At 43.5% G+C, this 17,883-nt stretch overlaps 2 protein-coding genes across 2 annotated transcripts in view; both read right to left on the reverse strand.

Moving 5' to 3' along the window:
* Positions 1–2,445, reverse strand: LOC6034272. The gene is made up of 3 exons (XM_038257210.1): positions 2,201–2,445; positions 730–1,788; positions 1–673 (listed from the first exon to the last, which is right to left on the reverse strand). The coding sequence occupies exons 2-3, from the start codon at positions 1,771–1,773 to the stop codon at positions 29–31; spliced, it is 1,689 nt and encodes a 562-aa protein (XP_038113138.1). The 5' UTR covers positions 1,774–1,788; positions 2,201–2,445; the 3' UTR covers positions 1–28.
* A 4,034-nt stretch (positions 2,446–6,479) lies between these two features.
* Positions 6,480–17,883, reverse strand: part of LOC6034273 (protein patched) — a 48,282-nt gene continuing 36,878 nt past the window's right edge. The window contains exons 2-7 of the mRNA XM_038254056.1: positions 11,830–12,380; positions 11,285–11,765; positions 9,848–11,218; positions 9,570–9,777; positions 9,233–9,504; positions 6,480–9,167 (exon numbers count right to left, since the gene is read on the reverse strand). Coding sequence (XP_038109984.1) covers positions 8,439–9,167; positions 9,233–9,504; positions 9,570–9,777; positions 9,848–11,218; positions 11,285–11,765; positions 11,830–12,380 — 3,612 coding nt within the window. The 3' untranslated portion in view covers positions 6,480–8,438. The remainder of the gene's footprint in view (positions 9,168–9,232; positions 9,505–9,569; positions 9,778–9,847; positions 11,219–11,284; positions 11,766–11,829; positions 12,381–17,883) is intronic.

The following is a 17,883-nucleotide window of genomic DNA, read 5'->3' on the forward strand; positions in this document are numbered from 1 at the left end:
CATAACTTTTAACAATCAACAATATAATTCATCTTCTCTTCAAGAACATTGTACGGTAAAGTGAAACCCTACACTTTGGAAAATACTGCCTCACACGCGCCTCGTACTGCGCCTGAATAATGTCGTCATCATCCTCCCTTTCATCTTCACTCCCACTGTCCTCCTCATCGCTTTCACCCCTCTCTTTATCACAGCCTTGGAAATAGCACTCCTCGAGGTGCAGCACGTTCAGCGCCGGGAAGAGCCGCGCAAGGGCCGTCACGGTACCCATGGTTAGATTGCCGTTGGTGAGGACCAACTTGCGCACTCCGGCCATCTCCGGACAGTACTGCCAGAGTCGCTCGGTCAGCTCCACGTTGTCTACCCGGATCGACCGGAGCTTGGTCAGCCGGTTCAGGTAGCGGAAGGCCGTGTTGACCAGCTTGGTGTTTAAAATCAGCCGGAGGTACTCCAGGTTGGGGAGATTGTTGCAGATTTTGTAGAGGATTTTGTGATTTCTGCTTGACCAAACGGTCATTTTGAGCGTTTTGAGTCCGGTTAGTCCTTTGTCGAACACGATGTGCGACTCGTTGTACACCAGTGAAAGCTCCTGCAGGTGGGGCAGGTACAATCGAGGAAGAATGCGAGGAGTTTCCGGTGGTGGGAGTGCTTCGCTGCGGTGCATTTTGAAGGTCTGAGAAATAATTCAAGTTAGTTCTATTTATTTTAGTTCACGTTAATGCAATTCACCTTCAACCGCGGCAACTCCTGCAGCATGACCAGCTGCACCGCGTCAAAATGCATCGAGTCCAGCTTGACCTCCTCCAGCTGGGGGTGGCCAAACCTGGCGAGAGCCGACGCCATCCGGTAGAACAGAAAGTGGCTTTCACAGCGAAAGCGCTTCAACTTTGGCATATTTTTGACGAACTGCTCGTCGAGATAGATGTCGGCATGGCGGTGCTGAAGATTAGCGTAGCGCACCTGCAAGTCCCGATCGTCGTCCATTCGCAAACGAAGATTCGTGAGGGAGGGGAATTTGAGAGCGAGCAGGTCGTTGATCAGTTCGGAGTATTCAATATGGATGTCGACGCGCTGGAGTTGGCTCGCGTACTGGGTGATGATGGGCATGCTGAAGACTGTGAAGGGGCGCACTTCAAGGCTGGTTAGCGCAGGGGTAACTACGCTGAAGTTGTTCATTCGCTGGGCAAACGATAACTTGAGCTTCCGTAACCGGTCGTGGCGAAGCACCCAGAAGGTGTGGTCCATTGAGATTGGGTTGGATTTGCGACCCTCATCAATTTCGAGGGATAGTTCTGTGAGATTTTGGAGTTGTTGAAGACGGTCTTCGAGGATGTGCCGACAGCCGGCGAATGTGCTGCACAACTCCAGACTCTCCAGGTTCAACTCTTGGCAGAACAGTAACTCGCCAGCGTTTAGCTCCGGTGAGGGCTGGTACAAGTACTTAAACTCGACCACATCTATGTTACGGAAGCTCTCCACACTGTTTGCCTCCTCGTCTTCGTCTTCTTCGTCGTACCACTCAAAGTCGTATGATTCGTCCCACTGGGTGATCAGCAGGTTCCGGCAATGGGTTAAGGCACACTTTTCCTGCTCCGTAGGTGGGTCCATAAAGGTGCTGTTGATTCTCATCAGAATCTGGCGCTGGAATCGTGCGCCCTGCAGGATGTTGTACCATCGGCGGCAAACCTGGCTGGCTAACTTCCAATCTTCTGGCTCGAGAAAGCCCAGAATGTGGGATAGAACCTCCGTTGGAAGGCAGTTGATGTCCTCCATGGTGGGAAGGCACTCCTGTTTTTGGATTAAAAATTAACATTTAAATTTCTTGTACTTCATACATCTAGTTTTACTTAAAACAAAATATGGTGTTATGGAATTCCTTTCAACTACAGCATTAGCCAAAATTTTATATCGATAGATATTTGATATTCAATAAAATGCTATAAATTGAAATATGTTTCCACCTAATTTCCTAATCGACTCCTTCTTGGGAGATCCGATGTCGAGGGTATTCGAGTTGATAGTTCAATAATTGTACATCACTAAGCTTTTGCTTCGTTTCCAGTAAACTACAACTCAGGAGAGAATTCAGGGAAATTCCTGTTGCACCACTAGGTGCAAATAATAAGCGTATGAATCATTCGCAGAATTCCAAAAATAAAATCTCTTCTAATAACTCACAATTTCACTACGCAATACTCACGCTTTACACCTTTTTTCACAGCACTCAAGTCCTTGTCTGTCTCTCTCACCCACCAAAAGGATAAATGCCAAAATTGAAACAACTCTAGACAAATCAGAACTGCACAGGATTAGGTATAAACGTGACTCACGTTTGAGCACGGTCTACCTGCGTCTCGAGAGGCGATCTGAGTTGTGAATGAAAATGGATTGAAAACATCTGATGAAGTTGATGTCATCAGTAAAGTTAAGCAATGTTGACGCCAATGAACAACACCAGCATTTGGGAGCGTTTTCAATGATGACAGTTTCGATGCGAGCAAAGTATCTGCGAGAAAAGGTATGGAGCGTTGATGGGTGTGGCTGTAGTGGTGCTGGGTTTAGGGGAGGAAAAGAGTGTGTATCATGTGCGTTTTTCTTTCTTTTTGCTTTTTATAGGTACATACTTTAAAATGGTGCACATTTGAACCAAAGGAAGACATTCTAAAGTTGCCATTTTCTTTTGAATGTCGTCCCTTAGTTTAAAGAGTATTTTCTTGTAAAAATCGATAATCTGTTCAAACCAGACTACAGGCTGGACTCGAACCCACAATTTCATCTTAAGTACTGAGGACAAGACTGAGGCACACTGTTTACACGTGGAAAAAACGTTACCCTGAAACTTATTTTGCAGCATTTTTGGATATCCGACTTAAATCCATTCTAAAACAATCATCTCAGACTTTAAAGCTTTCACCAAAAACTTTTTTGATTTATATAATTAGGTAGAAATTGTAAGAACTCCATAACTACCGCATTTTTTCCGAAAATACTAAAATGTTTCATAATTTGCAAGCGTACCGTAACCTGGGGTGAATCGGGACTACAGTCTGAATAGGGACAGCAGTTTTTAGAGCACTTAAAGCTTTTAAATTTGGAAATGGATGTACACATTTTGTTGGCCTGAGTCTGTTCTAACCGAAATCAACCAGAAAAATCAAAATATTGTGCTCCATCATGGTTAAAAATGCTGTCCCAATTCGCCCCATGTGTCCCGATTGACCCCAGTTAACGGTAGTAAAATTTTGTTACAAAAAATCAATAGATTCCAATGTTAAATGTGAACTACTCAAAATTGCATAAAATACCATAGGTACTTTTCTGAAAATACTAAATTCTGTGTAATTAGAAAATGGGGTATCAAATGAAGCAATTTTATAAAGATTTTTAAAGATTTAAGTTTTTACTGCAGGATACTAAAATGTTCACAAAATACAGTATATTTTTTTTTAAATACTAAAATTTCATGATTTGAAAAGTAGGTATGAAACGATGCAAAATTTTGTTTTTAATTTCATTGGATTAGATTTTGAGCATGAAATACCTAAACTTAAAAAATTTCTGAAACTATCATAATTCGTTGAAATTTCTTTAACTATCATAATTCGAACTTTATCATACACTGAAACCCCGATGGTTTGATACCAATAGTTGTCAATAATGGAATCACGATGATTCTTTTTTTTATTAAAATGAAAAAATGCATTTTTTCAATCTATCATCGTCGCCATTTTGGCCATCATCCTGGATTTAAAAATTCTAAACCACTTCAGAGTACTTTAGGAGTCATACTGTATAAAGTATCAAATCAAAACTAAGACAACGAAAAATATTTTTTTTGTGATTTTATTTGGCCATCGGATAATCGAGTCTGGACTGTACTGTATAAATTTTAAAACAGTGAAACTTTACGCAAAAAAATCGCGTTGGTTGAGCACGGGCAAACGGCGAATGTAAATTCGCAATTTTTCGCAATTCGCATTTTTCAGTGTAAGAACGGGCCTTGACCGGTCTTATGCACATCTCACCCTTGCTCAGAGTCAGTACGACCAACACGCTAGAACACGCTTTGAGTGTTCGTGCCAGGCATTCGCACCTGTTCCGGTTACGCATTTGAACTCGTTCCGGAGGTGGTACATTGCGTAGGGTTTGATGTAAGAATAAGCGCCTAACCATTTAAAGTGTGCCTATCAACATTTATTAAGCAAAAAGTCTATTATTTATAGTTTGAATTCAAAATCTAACTGTAATTTACTGTGTATTGTTTTCTCCTGAAATTTTTCCTAGTGTTGGATCGTGTTTATCTGTTGCAATTTCTTCTGTCGCGATGTGTTGTAACATTTTTTTGGTCCTAAGCATTTTATAAAAAAATAGCAAAAGTACAATAATAATATTTGTGTTAATTCTTTGATCATTCCATAAACCTGTTTGAAGAAATAGGTGAAGATTGAAAACAATGGACAGTAAAGGAAATATACTATTTAAAGAATCAATAGTAAAAGAAAGATAGTAATTTATGGGCAGATGAAAAATTATTCAAATAGATAAATAAAGAAAAGGCACATTATAAACAGTGTTGACATCGCTGCCAAATTAAGGGAAAGCAGACAGTTTGTTACAGCAACATCAATTGGTAAAATAAAGTGGAAAAGCGTTGAGAGATAAGAGAATCAAAAAAGTAAAATCGAAATCAAATGGACGATAATAAACAGAAGCCTTGTTAGAAAATCAGTGAAACAAATAAACAGAAGATAGGTGGTAGCTGAAATGGAAAGGCGAGAAACCCCGTTCTGCGATGTTCAGGTACATCCACAGCAGTTGACTCAACATACTGCGAATCAAAACAATACCATCTACAATCACAAATTACTTCCCTTTCCCACATTGACGCGCCCCTTTCTAAACAAGCCAACGTGGAGGTAAGAAAATAGGACACTTGCAAGGAACCAGAGCCATACTGTTTTGTCCAACAGTACTACGGATGTAGTTGGGCTCCTTCCGGGATGTTCCTCGCCTCTCAACCCACGAGTATCATCAGTATCATGCACCCTTGGCCTGCCAATCGACGAATATAAATAAACATAAAAACTGATATTGCAAGCCATGGTATTTTGATTTAAATGAAAAAAGTGTTTTAAATGCATTTTACACCTACAATCATCAATTCAAATTGAACTAAAATGAAATCGTAGAACTGTAATTTGATGTTATAAGTAAGAAAATAAAAAAAAATCATTAGATTTCAAAATATCTAAGCATCGACGATTTTTTTTTTTCGCCGAAAAAAAACTTTTTGCGGTACTGTACAACGAAATTTCACAAAAAAAAGTCCAAATATTTTTGATCAATCTTAGACATGCTAAATACGTTTATCAACGTAAGAAAATGCATTATACTGCCTAAAACCAAGGGTGGCCCATTCTGCACCCCATTCACTCTTGCCCCTGTCACAAAACACTTTTGCCAAAGTCATGTTGAAAAAGTTTTTCGAATATTCATCAATGTGAAAAAATGCAACAGAATCAAACTTTACGGTGGCCATGATCGTTGAAATTAGGCTTTATTTTTAAATTAGTGTTTCATTAGCTTCATTATTGTTCAAATCAGATTTTACCTTGTGTTCGATAAACTTAATCAAAATAAATTTAAAAAAATCTGAATCATAACAATCTGTTTCAATTGTTTGCCATCATAATCATCCAATATTTATTATGATTTTAATGGCTGAAAGGGCCTTTCATTCTTGAAGTGTTCAAAAAAGTTAAAGAAATCTTTAATTTAAAGTATGTTGCTTATAATGAATTGGGTGAAATCAATTTGAAAATTGTACAAAAGTTTTCAACATTATTCAAGAGTTAGAACATAATTTTCATACAAGTTAATTGAGATTCCCGACTTTTCCAGACTTTTTCACAAAAAATACAAATTCCCGATTTTTTGCGAATTCCCTTCTTGAGTGGCCACCCTGCCGCTATAGGGGAAATTCTCGTATGTTAGGCAGGTTAAGCACTCGCTCCTAACTCTTTCCAATTTTCTGGTTTTCACTATTTAAACAACTAACTTTGCAGAACTTTTGATAGAAACTTGCTTGCTCAGTTCTTATTGAGATATTTCAGTTGAAAACGCTTTTAATGAGCTGTGATTGTATGTCAAAGTGCTGATATGACAACATTAGAGGTACGCTGAAACTAGATGCTGTTCCCCTACCCATAATTCCTTGACATTGCATCTTCCTAGAAGATTTTATTGTAAAATGATAATGCACCATGCGTTTCCTTTCCAAAGATTCACAGGGAAGCATTTTGGTGGAGACGCATGGTGGATCAACAGAGATTCACAGTGCTTGAGCGACTTCAACGATACACAAAAGACGAACCTTTCTACTCCAAGGCAAGTACATTGACATTGCGTGAAAACGCAAACGGGCGATGAAAAGTCAACGTGGGTTTGTGATATTCTGTTTAGTAGAAAATTGCATTATATTTTTAATTCTCATTTCGCGATTTATTTGGAAACACGTTAACACCGTACACGATATAAAAACTCGGTTATTATAATCTACTAGACTCGTTAAGAATTTGCTCTTGTTTTGTTGTAGTTGTTGTTACCTTACCGCCTACCCATACATCGTACAATCGCTCTACTAAAACAAACATCGCATCGCAATCATGCTTGTCTCCTTCTCTCGCACGCACACACATCTCATTTTTAGTTTTAGTTTTTAATGTGTGGGCGATTTTAATCATATAGCAAAATATCATTCTTTCCGTTAGCTTGTACTTTTTTGATCGCCTTTTCTTCCTCCTTTCTCTAGTGTTTAGTGTATGAAAATGCTTTCGTTCTCGCCCTAAAACATACCTCGACTCTTCCACTCACTAGTTAGGATAATAGGATAAATTGTGTGCCAATTACAACAGTCTCCTCCTGCCCTGTTTCCACGTGTCGTAGACAAATAAATAAATAGGTTTCTTTTTTTTTCTTCTCATAGGGTTAATAATATTCGTTTAATTTTACAATTTTATATAGTATATAAAAATAGTGTTTTTTTGAATATTTTTCTCGCGCACTCGATCTCTAACAAAAAATCGCTCTCCTAGCTAAAACAAATAACACACTAACACGTTACTTTTTTTCTTTGTTGGATGTTAAGTTTTCTCTTGTTTGTTTCGTACTCTTTTGCAATGTGGCGAATCTACAAAGTTGGTAACATTCTTAAATAACACAGAAGAAAGCATTTTTAATGTTCTGTACAAGTCTTGAAGTGAATTTAGTTTTTTTGTGTTTGTTACTTTTCTTTCGTTTAAAGATAATTTAGTTTAGTGTAGAAAGCCAAATATTCCGATTTGTGAAGTTGGTTTTTGTTTGTGTGTTTGTGTGATTGTGTGTTTGATGAAATGCGTTTGGTTTCTGTCTTTAGTTTTATTTTCGGTATACATACATGTGTGCACAACTCTTTCTTTCCTTAACAGCGTTCTCTCCTCACTTTTAGTTTATTTTACTTCTTCTTTTTCGTTAGTTAAGTACGAGTTCCCCGTTCGTTACTGCTGCACGAAATTGGTGGGAGGGAGGCAGGGAGGTTAAGTAAGGTTTTTGTTCTTTTTGTTTTGCTATTTACACTACACTTAAGGGTATGTTTTGCTTCTTTTTTTCTTCTTATTAGTTTTGCAGTTCAGTAGCACAATAAGTTAAAAATTTCGTTTATAAAACTGAGAATATTTGGCCTTAAAGCATGCATCATCCGTCTCTCAAACCCGCAATCGAATTATATAAAAGCTGTACACAGGACTCTTTACACGTGGTTTTAAACTTTCTAGTTTTTTTTCTTTTTTGTTTGATTGTATATATATTTAAAATTATTAGCTTTCTGGTGTTTATACCGCAGACAATACGGGTCCTACGAGCTAAAGTCACTACTAAACTAGCTTAATCAGTTCGTCATTGTTGTTGTTCGTCACACACTCTTGTTCTGCTTCTTACTTTTGACAGTTGCTCACCTTCAGCATTGCTAGCCTTGATCTGTCAAACACAATCAAAGCAAAGTTGAAGGTGGGAAACTGTCAAGCGACTCCAACCTTGCGTGTCGTCCAATTTTTAGTGAATTTCACTGACGTTTGTTTTGAGTGACTTTTACTCAAATTTGAGGATGACGTTTGACAGCAAAGCACCAAGGTAAACAATACCACAGGTGACCAACTGTCAAACGCAGGGTTGGAATCGCCGCAAAGAGAAGCTTCAATGCTCTTTCTGAGACTTTTAAATGATTTCCTGGTTCTACGTTCGCACCTACCGTTGAGTATTGACGACACAAAGAGGCTACACGCTAGCAGTTTAAAAAATAATACTTCTTCTTTTGGGTGGAGGAAAAACAAATAAATAAAGTTTTCGTTTCTTACGTGGCTAGGAAAGGAATTGTCCTATTTACACAAGGGCATTCGCGGCACTCAGCTACTGCTGTGGCCGCTGCTGCTGCTGGTACTGCTCGTCCGCACCATCCGGGGCGCGCCCCGTCCCGGCGTCACCAGCTCGACCTTGATGTTGGCCGTCGCTGTGACCTTGGTGTTCTGATGGTCGCCGCCGTGATGGTGCGTCTCCACCGTCACCTCCGGCTGCAGCACGATGCTTTGCAGCTCGGGCGCTTGGTTGACGTAGTTGATGTTGACGTTGTTCTTGTGGTTCTCGTGGATCGACGGGATCGACGAGGCCGAGCTCTTCCAGGACTGGGGCTCCTCGGTGATGGTGGTCAGCGAGGGTTCGTTGTTGATGTTGACGTTGTTGTGCTTGTGGTGGTGGTGCGACTTGGAGCAGTTCCTCGACGAGGACGAGGATCGCTTGTTGTTCAGGATGATCGGTTTGTTGGAGATTTTGTTGATTCGTTTGGGGGGAGGTGAAGGGGTTGAAATTCGGTTCGCGTACTGTAGCGGGATGATCTCTGCTCCCGGCCCTACCAAACTCAGTAGGATCGGGAAGAAGAACAGCCCGTTGATGGCACCGATCACGAGCACGGACAGGAGTAGCCAGAAGAAGTGCCGCACTACGAACTCGAAGGAGGACGTAGACAGCATCAGGACGGCCAGGATCGAGGTCATGACGGCGTGGATCACCGGGGCTAGCGAGTGCTCGAGCGCCAGCTTGATCCTCCGGTCCCGATTTCCGATGGCAGTTATGAAGCCCTGTAGGAAGAAGATCGCGATCGTTAGTTGGTCGTACAACAAGCTTTTCTACTCAAACAACTTACCAGTGACACGTGCACGGTGAAGCAGACGCCAAGTCCTATGCTCGCTATCAGTATTACCGCCGGTATGGCGGACAGGTTGATGCCCAGCAGGATCATGACGCCGAGCAGCTGGATCAGCATGGTCACGATGCTGAACACGATCAGCACGGAAGCCCACACGGAGAGTAGCAGCAAGGCGACCAGACAGAATGCCGCAACTAGCGCACAGCCGATGGCCTTGAACAGACACGGCCGCAGGTTCATGTACTGCTCCCAGAACAGGAACGGAATACCTGTGAAGAAGATCAAACAACGCGTTATGATCACGCTCTCCAGCGATCGCTCAAAGGAGTCTTACCTGACGGGTAGTTGGGCAGCCCGCGCTGCTCGAACCGCCGGCTCAGCTCGCGGATCTGTCCGATCATCGTCTTGATGTCCTGCGTGTCGCTCAGCCCGTGCAGGTAGAACGGCAGCTGGGTGTACGTCAGCGGTGCACTCTTCGGGATCTTCAGCTCGAAGTCGCTCGGCGAGTGGAACCATTCGCGGGGTTCGGGGCGCAAATTTCCCTGTTAAAAAAAGAAGATCATACTCTGTTAATAACACCGATCGTTGATCGCGACCAATAGCTAGTCTTACCTGTGACGCGCCATAAGCCAATCCATCGTTCCAGGCCCACGCCGAGAGGTAGTTGTAGAAGGCGCGCGGGTTGATCACACCCTCCGAGTCCACCAGCCGCACCTGCGTCACCAGACTTTTGTCGATCGGGTTGTCCACGTGGCCCGTTTGCACGAGCAGCTTGTACGCCAAGATTGCGTCGTCACTGGCGTTCGGGAACCATCGCTCCTGGGTGATCCGACCCTCGCGGTAGTCTCGATCGAACGCCTTCTGCAGGTTAATCAACCAGTCACGGAACAGCGAGAGCCAGAACTCGGGCAGGCCACCGTTGTCGTTCTTGATCACGTGCGAAACTCTTACGAACGCCTCGTGGTATTCGTGGAGAAGCTTCTGGTTGGTCGGATATTCAAAGTCTCCTTGCGTGACGGCGAACATGCTGTAGAAGCCGAACAGCTTGCCCTGCACGTTCAAGAATTTGTGCTCGTTGGTGTTCTGGGGAACCAGGTCGGTCAGCTCCAGTCCGTCCGGAAGCTTCATCGAGGCAAACAGCGACACTCCGATGACTCCGGTGAGCAGCAGCATAGCGAGCACCTTCACCGAACTCTTGGTGATGAACGGAGCGTAGTGTTTGACGGCAAACTTGGAAATCGAGAAGCTGAAGCACGCCTTGGCCGGGCAGTCGATCAGTGAGTCGTCCTGGTTGGGTTGAGTCTGTTGTTGCGGTTGTGCTCGATACCGTACGTCCTGGTTGGTGGTCGGCAACGCCGGTAGACAACAGCACAGGATGTCCGCTCGTCCGGAGCGCCGCCTTCGAAGATCTAGAGAAACCATCGCCGGGAAGACCAGCAGAACAGCAGCCAGATTGAACACCATCAGGATCGCTCCTTGAAAGCAGAATACTCGAAGCGCAGGCACCGGGATCATGGCCGCGGCAAAGAACGACCCCGCACTAGCAGCCCCGCTAAACAACACGCTCAATCCGGCCTTCTTCAGCACCTGTCCGGTGTGTTCGTTGTTGTCCCGCTCGGCGTACGCATGCGTCAGCACGAAGATGTGATCAACACCCAGTCCAAGTGCCAAAAAGGGAATAACCTGTGTCGTAGCAGCGTTGAAAGCGATCCCCAACAACGCACAGAACCCAAGACCAGCGGCGGTTGTCACACCAATCAGCAGCACTCCGGCGACTCCAACGCCCGACTGCCCGTTGACCGGATCCTTCCACCGGAGCAGCGCCCCAGCCGAGTAGACCACAATGACGCCGATGCCGATGCCCAGACTGATCAGGTTCGGGTTGGAGTACTTGCCCAGGATGTCGTCCAGCGCGGCGGAGGAGAACGCGTACATTTCGTAGTACGACAGCGGCTTGACCTCCGTCTGCATGATCTTGTTGACCTGTTGAAAAGAGAGAGGAGCAAGTTATAGTAAAGTGATGATCACGTAGAAGATCTTCAAACTCACCTCAGCGGAGAACTTCTTCTGCCACGCGTTCAGCACTTCGGCGGCCTTCTCTGGGTTCCACCCGATGTGGTGCACCTTGTAGTGGTTGTTCCAGTACTCGTACATCTCCCGCTCGCCCATCAGCTGGATCACCGTCTGGAGTGCCTTCGCCGACTTGAGGTGCTGCGATCGGTTCCGGGTGGCACCACCCACGATCAGCTCCTCGGGCCAGTGCATGTAGGTGGCGGCAAAGCCGTAGCAACCTCCGGTCAGGATCGACGCTACATCAGGGACCTGTTGGGACTTTTTGTTCGGAGCCGTCTCCGGACAGAGCTTGTCTTTTGGGTTGAGACAGGGCTTCTCGATGTAACCGGTGGTGATCCCCGCTCGCTTCATGTACTGCTCTAGCGTGTCGAATGGGAACTGGTAGTTCTGGGCCTTGATGTCCCGAAGGAGATCCTGCGGGTTCAGTGACGTCCACTGCACCTTCTTTGCTAAGTGACTGTAAGTTGAGAAATTGTTCAGTGATGACAGATGCATAACCTCAAATATCTAGTTTAACTTACGGAATGTGCACCGGATACTCCGGCCCCAGCAGCTTACTCCCCTCCCAAAAGCAGTCCAGCGGCGTAATGATCGCGCACGGGATGATGTTCTCGAAGATCTGCTCGATAAAGTGCGTGTCAAAGTTCGGGATGTTGGGCGAGTAGCACATGTCCTTCAGGCTCCACTCGATGTCGTACATGTGCACCTTGACATTGATCGCGCTGGACACAACGTCCAGGTGCGCCAGCAGCGTGTTCGCGTGCAGTATCGATGCGTCCATGTCCTTGGGCGTCTGTATGAGCAGTTGATGCGTCGAAGAGTCCATTTCGCCGAGCGATTTCTGCGTGTAGGCCAGTTCATGTTCCAACGAGCCGCCCTCCTGTATCCAGAGCTGGTGGACCTTGGAGTGAACGGTTGCAGATTTGAGGCCCACGCAGAACGTACTCAGTACCAGTATCGCCACGAAGAGGACCTTCCCCGCGTGCTTCTGTATCGAGCAGCCGAGGTTGTACAGGTGGGACTGGAACAGGGAACGCATGTACACCGCTGACCTCCTCCCCCGTGCTTTGCCCTAGGAAGGTGAGAGAAAAAAGATTAAATTAGTCGTGGTTCTACTAGAAATGTAAAAAAAAATCATAACTCGTTACTATCAACATTTGTAACTTATCTGTAGTTCTCTAATCAAGAAAAGCTTCCTTTGCATTGACCAACCTTGATTTTGTTTGTAGAGTCGTTGTTACCCAAGCAATATGTAAAAAAATATTAGCGTGTAACGATAACCCAAAATAGTACAGCTATTCAATAAGCGTGTAGCCTGACAGCTATTATTGCGTGATTACGACATTTGACGAGAAAGAATTCAAGTAATCTCAAATTTGATTCACCTTGTACAGCCTACTTATCAAGGTTGTTCAACGTTAAGGTAACGTAAACCATTAACTGTCAAATAAAAAAAACGTTGTTTTGCAAAAAAAAACATTTTTTTTATTTTGAATTCATGAATTGAAAAACCTTTTTCATCATGAGTCATTCTCCGAAGGTCCTTCTAGTTTTTTTTTACACGATCGCTCAAACATAAATGCCAACCCGTGAGAAAACTAATCCCAACGGCTTAAACCCATTTAACCAAGCTCAATCAGCAACCGCAAAAAAAACCGTCAACAGTTGTTGTTCATCGCCCGATGGCTTCTGGTCATAATAAAGTGAGATGGCTCCCAGAAATTGACCAACCAAAAAAAAAAACAGACCCCGCTTCGCCTTCCAGATGTTGTCGATTCCGCCGAGAGAGCATCCCAAAAAAAGGGGCAAAAAATGCGCCAACCGTGGAGATAAATTTGCAACATTTATTGCCGGCTGTCATCATCGCAGAGCTCGCCAAACTGGTGGCGGCGAAGCGTCGCCCCCCTCGCATTATACAGTAATTACGATTAGGCTTAAGAAACTTCTGGGGTCCCCCCGAAAAATCTGCGCTCCTTCGGTGGTCTGAACTCAGGGTGCGCGGTAGGTGCGTAGTACTGTAACTCAATACTCCTCCTACGAGAACGCTGTGTTTTTTTTTCGGGGGGTAATTCGATAGTGAGAGCGTTTACCCCCTCGACGACCCTTGAAACTGCAGTTGAAACTTATGTTGCACACATGCCGCCCTCAGTTTGCCCCACCGATTTTCCGGTTGAGTAAACTCAATCACGGAATTTATGTTATTTCTTTTCCCCTCCTGGTCACAGGCTTCGGCCACACCACGTGGTGCTGCAACCTGAGCTGTGTTCCCGAGCAGTGTTCCGCCCCGAGGCCACACGTGAAACCTGAGATTGGCGGGGGCATCTCACCTTGCGGTGCCGGTTCCGACCAGAAAACCAGAACGTATACCAACAGCAGCAGCAGCACTTGAAACAGTTAATTTTGTGGTAGTTTAGGTTTAACGCTCAATTTAACTTCTCACCATGAATTACCCCCGAAGGGGGAGAAGAGGGGGAAGCTACTGAAGTTACCCAGAAAGGTTGGAGCGGTTAAGCGGTTCGAAGGGAAGGTTTTTTGAAGAACATTTCGAATGTGGGGAAAATATTGAATATCTGGCAACCCTGTATACATAACTTAAGCAAAATTTATATAGGGGGAGGGGGGGCAGAATGGACCGCCTAAGGGAAATGCACCAAAAACCATAGAAAAACATAAAAATTTATGAATCCAGTGTAGTAGGCTTATGCTTTGGGATGTTCCCTTCAATGTTGTATACTTGGTTGATAAAATTTTTTAGCTTAGAACTATTTTTGAGCCACTTAAAAAAAAAAAAGTTTTTTCGACTACTTTTCCAGGGTGCGGGGCAGAATGGACCACCCTGCCGGGCAGAATGGGCCACCTTAGAAAACAAGCCATTTCTCCTAATACAACGTTGAAGGGTGATAAGAAAATACTTGAGGGACCTTTCCATTATAGTTTCCATATCACTTTTATAAAAACAGTAACTTAAAAAAAAAAAGATTTTTGAAAATAGTGTGAATATGTCGAAAAAAAGACACTATTTTTACAACTAAGCATCCAAACAACTAAAAAATCAACTTTTGTTGCATTAAACGTGATTTGTGAAGCTACCAGGAGTGAAATAAACAATTTAGATCCAATTTTTTAACTTTTGATTGTTTTTATAAGGCAGGAAAAGGGTGGTCCATTCTGCCCCCAAGTGGATTTTAATGTAACACATCCACCACCAAGCCTCTAAATGATTTTAAGGTTCCGTTGTTGTTTGTATACCTTGGTAGTAGCATCTAGTAACGTTATAAGCATTGAGCAAACTTTTTCAAACAATCCAACTATTCAGAAAGTTTATTTAAGAACCTCGAAATAAACAACATTTGCGTGGTTTTGTCAATAAATTTACATTTTTGCTCATAATTCGAAAAATACAATGAATTCAAACGTCGTTTTCGGTATGGTGATGCTATTTGACGTCCTTTATAAGACCCTTGTCTTACAGTTGGTCTAAATCCATTCTAAAGCCCAAATCCAAGGGTGGCCCGTTCTGCCCCCATGGTCCATTCTGCCCCCCTGCCCCTAATCTCAGATGTTTCCGACAAATCTGTAATTTCTGGATACCTTTGATACGTGTCATAAAGTCTGATGTTCTGGCAACCCTGCTCTAAGATATCGATTTGGTGACCTTTTCTGAAATGTTTGGGGTTTTGAAACATAAAAATGCAAGAAATATGGCGAAGACATTCAAATAGACTTACAAATTGAGCATCTGATAATCATATCAAAAAGCCCTTAAAAAGCTTAAAAATTATAATTTTGACGTTGAGACTTGAAATTGATTGGAGGTTGAAAATTAATGAAATATCTAGTATTTTATTATGAATCATTATTTGAATGTGAGGTAGCCATTTTGTTTGGAAAGAAATGTTTTCCGGTTTACCGGCAATTGTTCAAAAGAGCCAGCTTTGAGTAAGCTTTGTGCTATTCTCAAGACAGTTATCTCCCACCCCGGTATGTGCACTAGCAACTTAAGGTGAAGGACACGGCAGCCATAAATCGCCCCCTTAGCAGCATTCCTTTCACGGTGTGTGCAATTGAGGGTAGAGAAGCAAGTGTCAATTGCTTCCACAAGTCAAAAAAGCTTCAAACGAGCACAACGCAGCTCGAACACTGAAAATGATTTACGGCCCCCGAGTTTTAGAGTTCTAGCTGAGCTGGGTTGGGCTGCGGACCCACGCCACGCCGTCGAAATATTAGCCTTAAATGGGGCCCCTAAAGCAATAACCGTAAAATGCATCGGATTTTGTTTTTCGTGAAACGTGAAACTCTAGGCCACCCCGGGTGTTGCACCCAAATATGGGGGAGAATTTTAATGGGTTTATTGTACATTTGAGGGAAGAGCTTTCCCAAATCGAGTTGAAGGTCGTTTGCTAGGTACTTGGTGAGTAAGGTTTATCCTTGAAAGAGAGTCATTTTTGTAATTACTTTAAAATTATGCTACTGATGTTGATGCTACCTGAGGTAGAAAGAGTACGAAAATTAGAAAAAATCCAGTTTTAGTTCAGCTACTTTGAAAACCAATCAACAGGTCTGACTAGTCTGTGACCAACTTAAATGAAGACGTAAAACGTGCTTCACCAACAGACAGATCAATTCGATCCACGAGAGAAGCACGTGATGAAGACGTTTATGGTTCCAATTCGTGGTGGGTCCATGAATCGGTTCGGGGAGATTCCAAGAGATCAGACTGATTTATACTTCCACGCGGTGATCTCAGGTGTGTTAATTTGAGGGTGTTTTCAAGCTTGTTTCATGTTTTTTTAAATTGAAATTAATAAAAAAAAATCGATTGTAGCAAGAGAACATGACACCAACTAAATGCCAACGATTTCAAAAGAAATGTCAAAGCGAAACCGTGTTCATGAAATCGCAAACAATGTTTTTGATTTGATAACTTTTGACAGTTGAGAGCAGTATCTCCCAAATTGACGTGCCATGAACCCCGCTGGTTGGACACTATTCAAACAAACACTATCTAAACAAATGTTTGTTGGTTAGTTAACTGTCAGATTTGTTTACATTTGACAGCATCACTTTCATGGGGGCGTAACGCCCCAGAAACTTGACGGTATTTTTCTCTCAAAAAACCCCAAAACCAATCAAGGCCACCTAGTGGAGCGTTCCGACGACCCCCGCGGCCATTTTGCAACCTCAAACATTCCAACGCGGCGTAGATCCCCGGCAAATCCGTGGTGCCCGCCCCCGGAGCACGCAAATGCCCTACGTTTGACGATCATTAGCGTAAAATTTTAGAGTAAACATCAATAATCTCCCAGGTCGTCCGGCAGAATCACGTGGTTTGCGCCCCACACACACACGGTCTCGCCGGCAGGCCAAGGCAGCATAATTACGGAGAGAATGCCGAAAATTATGAGACGCCGGGACGTGCCCGAGTTAGACGGGGGTCGGTTCGGCCAGCTGAAATTATATTAAGAAATTATCGGAACATAATTTAAAGGCGGTCGTGCCCACCAAGCGGACAGGGTCGTAATAACGATCGTCGACGCACCCGGGAGATTTGTGAAGCTCAGACGGGTGCTTTCCGTGGCGGTAGGTTTTTCTTTTTTTACGGAGGGAAGAGGATCACAGGGTACTTCTTCCGCCCCTTTTTTGTCGGTCGTACCAGGGGACGTTTGATGACTACATTAGTTCCAACTGATGCTAGGTTACATTTCCTCTATAATTTCTTGCCGGGATGATCGTTAGAAAGAGCTTCGTAGATAGTATGAGACATTCCTTCTAATGAGCGTTGCTCTGAATGGTAGTTAGGTCTCATTTTCTGGAAATTCTCTTTCAAAAACGACTAACGAGAGTGTTTTGATTAACCTTTTAATGACAATTTCCTTTTAGAGAAAGATCCGAAAAGAGGCTTGAAAGAGTTTGGCACCAGCTTGGAGTGATGAAAAGTGAGGTTAATTGTTGAGCAAATGATAATTGATGTGTACAAGCAGTGACATAACCTCACTTAACCTCACCCTCAGCAAATGTCAAACCTGCTGTCAGATCTTTCCAGGAGTGATCCGACAGCAATTTTGTACCGGTTTGACGTTTTCTGAGGGAGCCGAAAAGTTTGGTTATGTCACTACTGGCAACCTACTGAAACCCCGTTGGTTTCAAACCGATTGTTAAACCAACGGGGTCCATGTTGAAGAATGACACCTCTTCTACATGGTGCTCACATCCTCACATCATTCAAACTCAAAAGTGTCAAACCATTGAGGTTTTAGTGTAGTATTGGTTTTGTTTTGGCAAACTTCTTTATTCTTGCTTGTTAACCTCAATCTGACAGCTATTCAAGATCTTCAAATCTGAACCTCAAAACTCCAGTTTCCAGCACATTCTACACAGCATTCCCCTCCAAAAAAGTATAATTTAAGCACCAGCAAACGATTGTTCCCGCCAACAATGGGTCCCAAGAGAGAGAGAGGGAGAAACCTTCGTGACAGGTCCTACCCCGGTGTTCCGTCCGCTGGCCCGCCCGCCGCCGGAACCGGCGCGCCGCCATAATGAATGATAATTATCAATAAACTGATTTATTATCCTTG

The sequence above is a fragment of the Culex quinquefasciatus genome, chromosome 2, assembly GCF_015732765.1.
Source record: "Culex quinquefasciatus strain JHB chromosome 2, VPISU_Cqui_1.0_pri_paternal, whole genome shotgun sequence".
Lineage (NCBI taxonomy): Eukaryota > Metazoa > Arthropoda > Insecta > Diptera > Culicidae > Culex > Culex quinquefasciatus.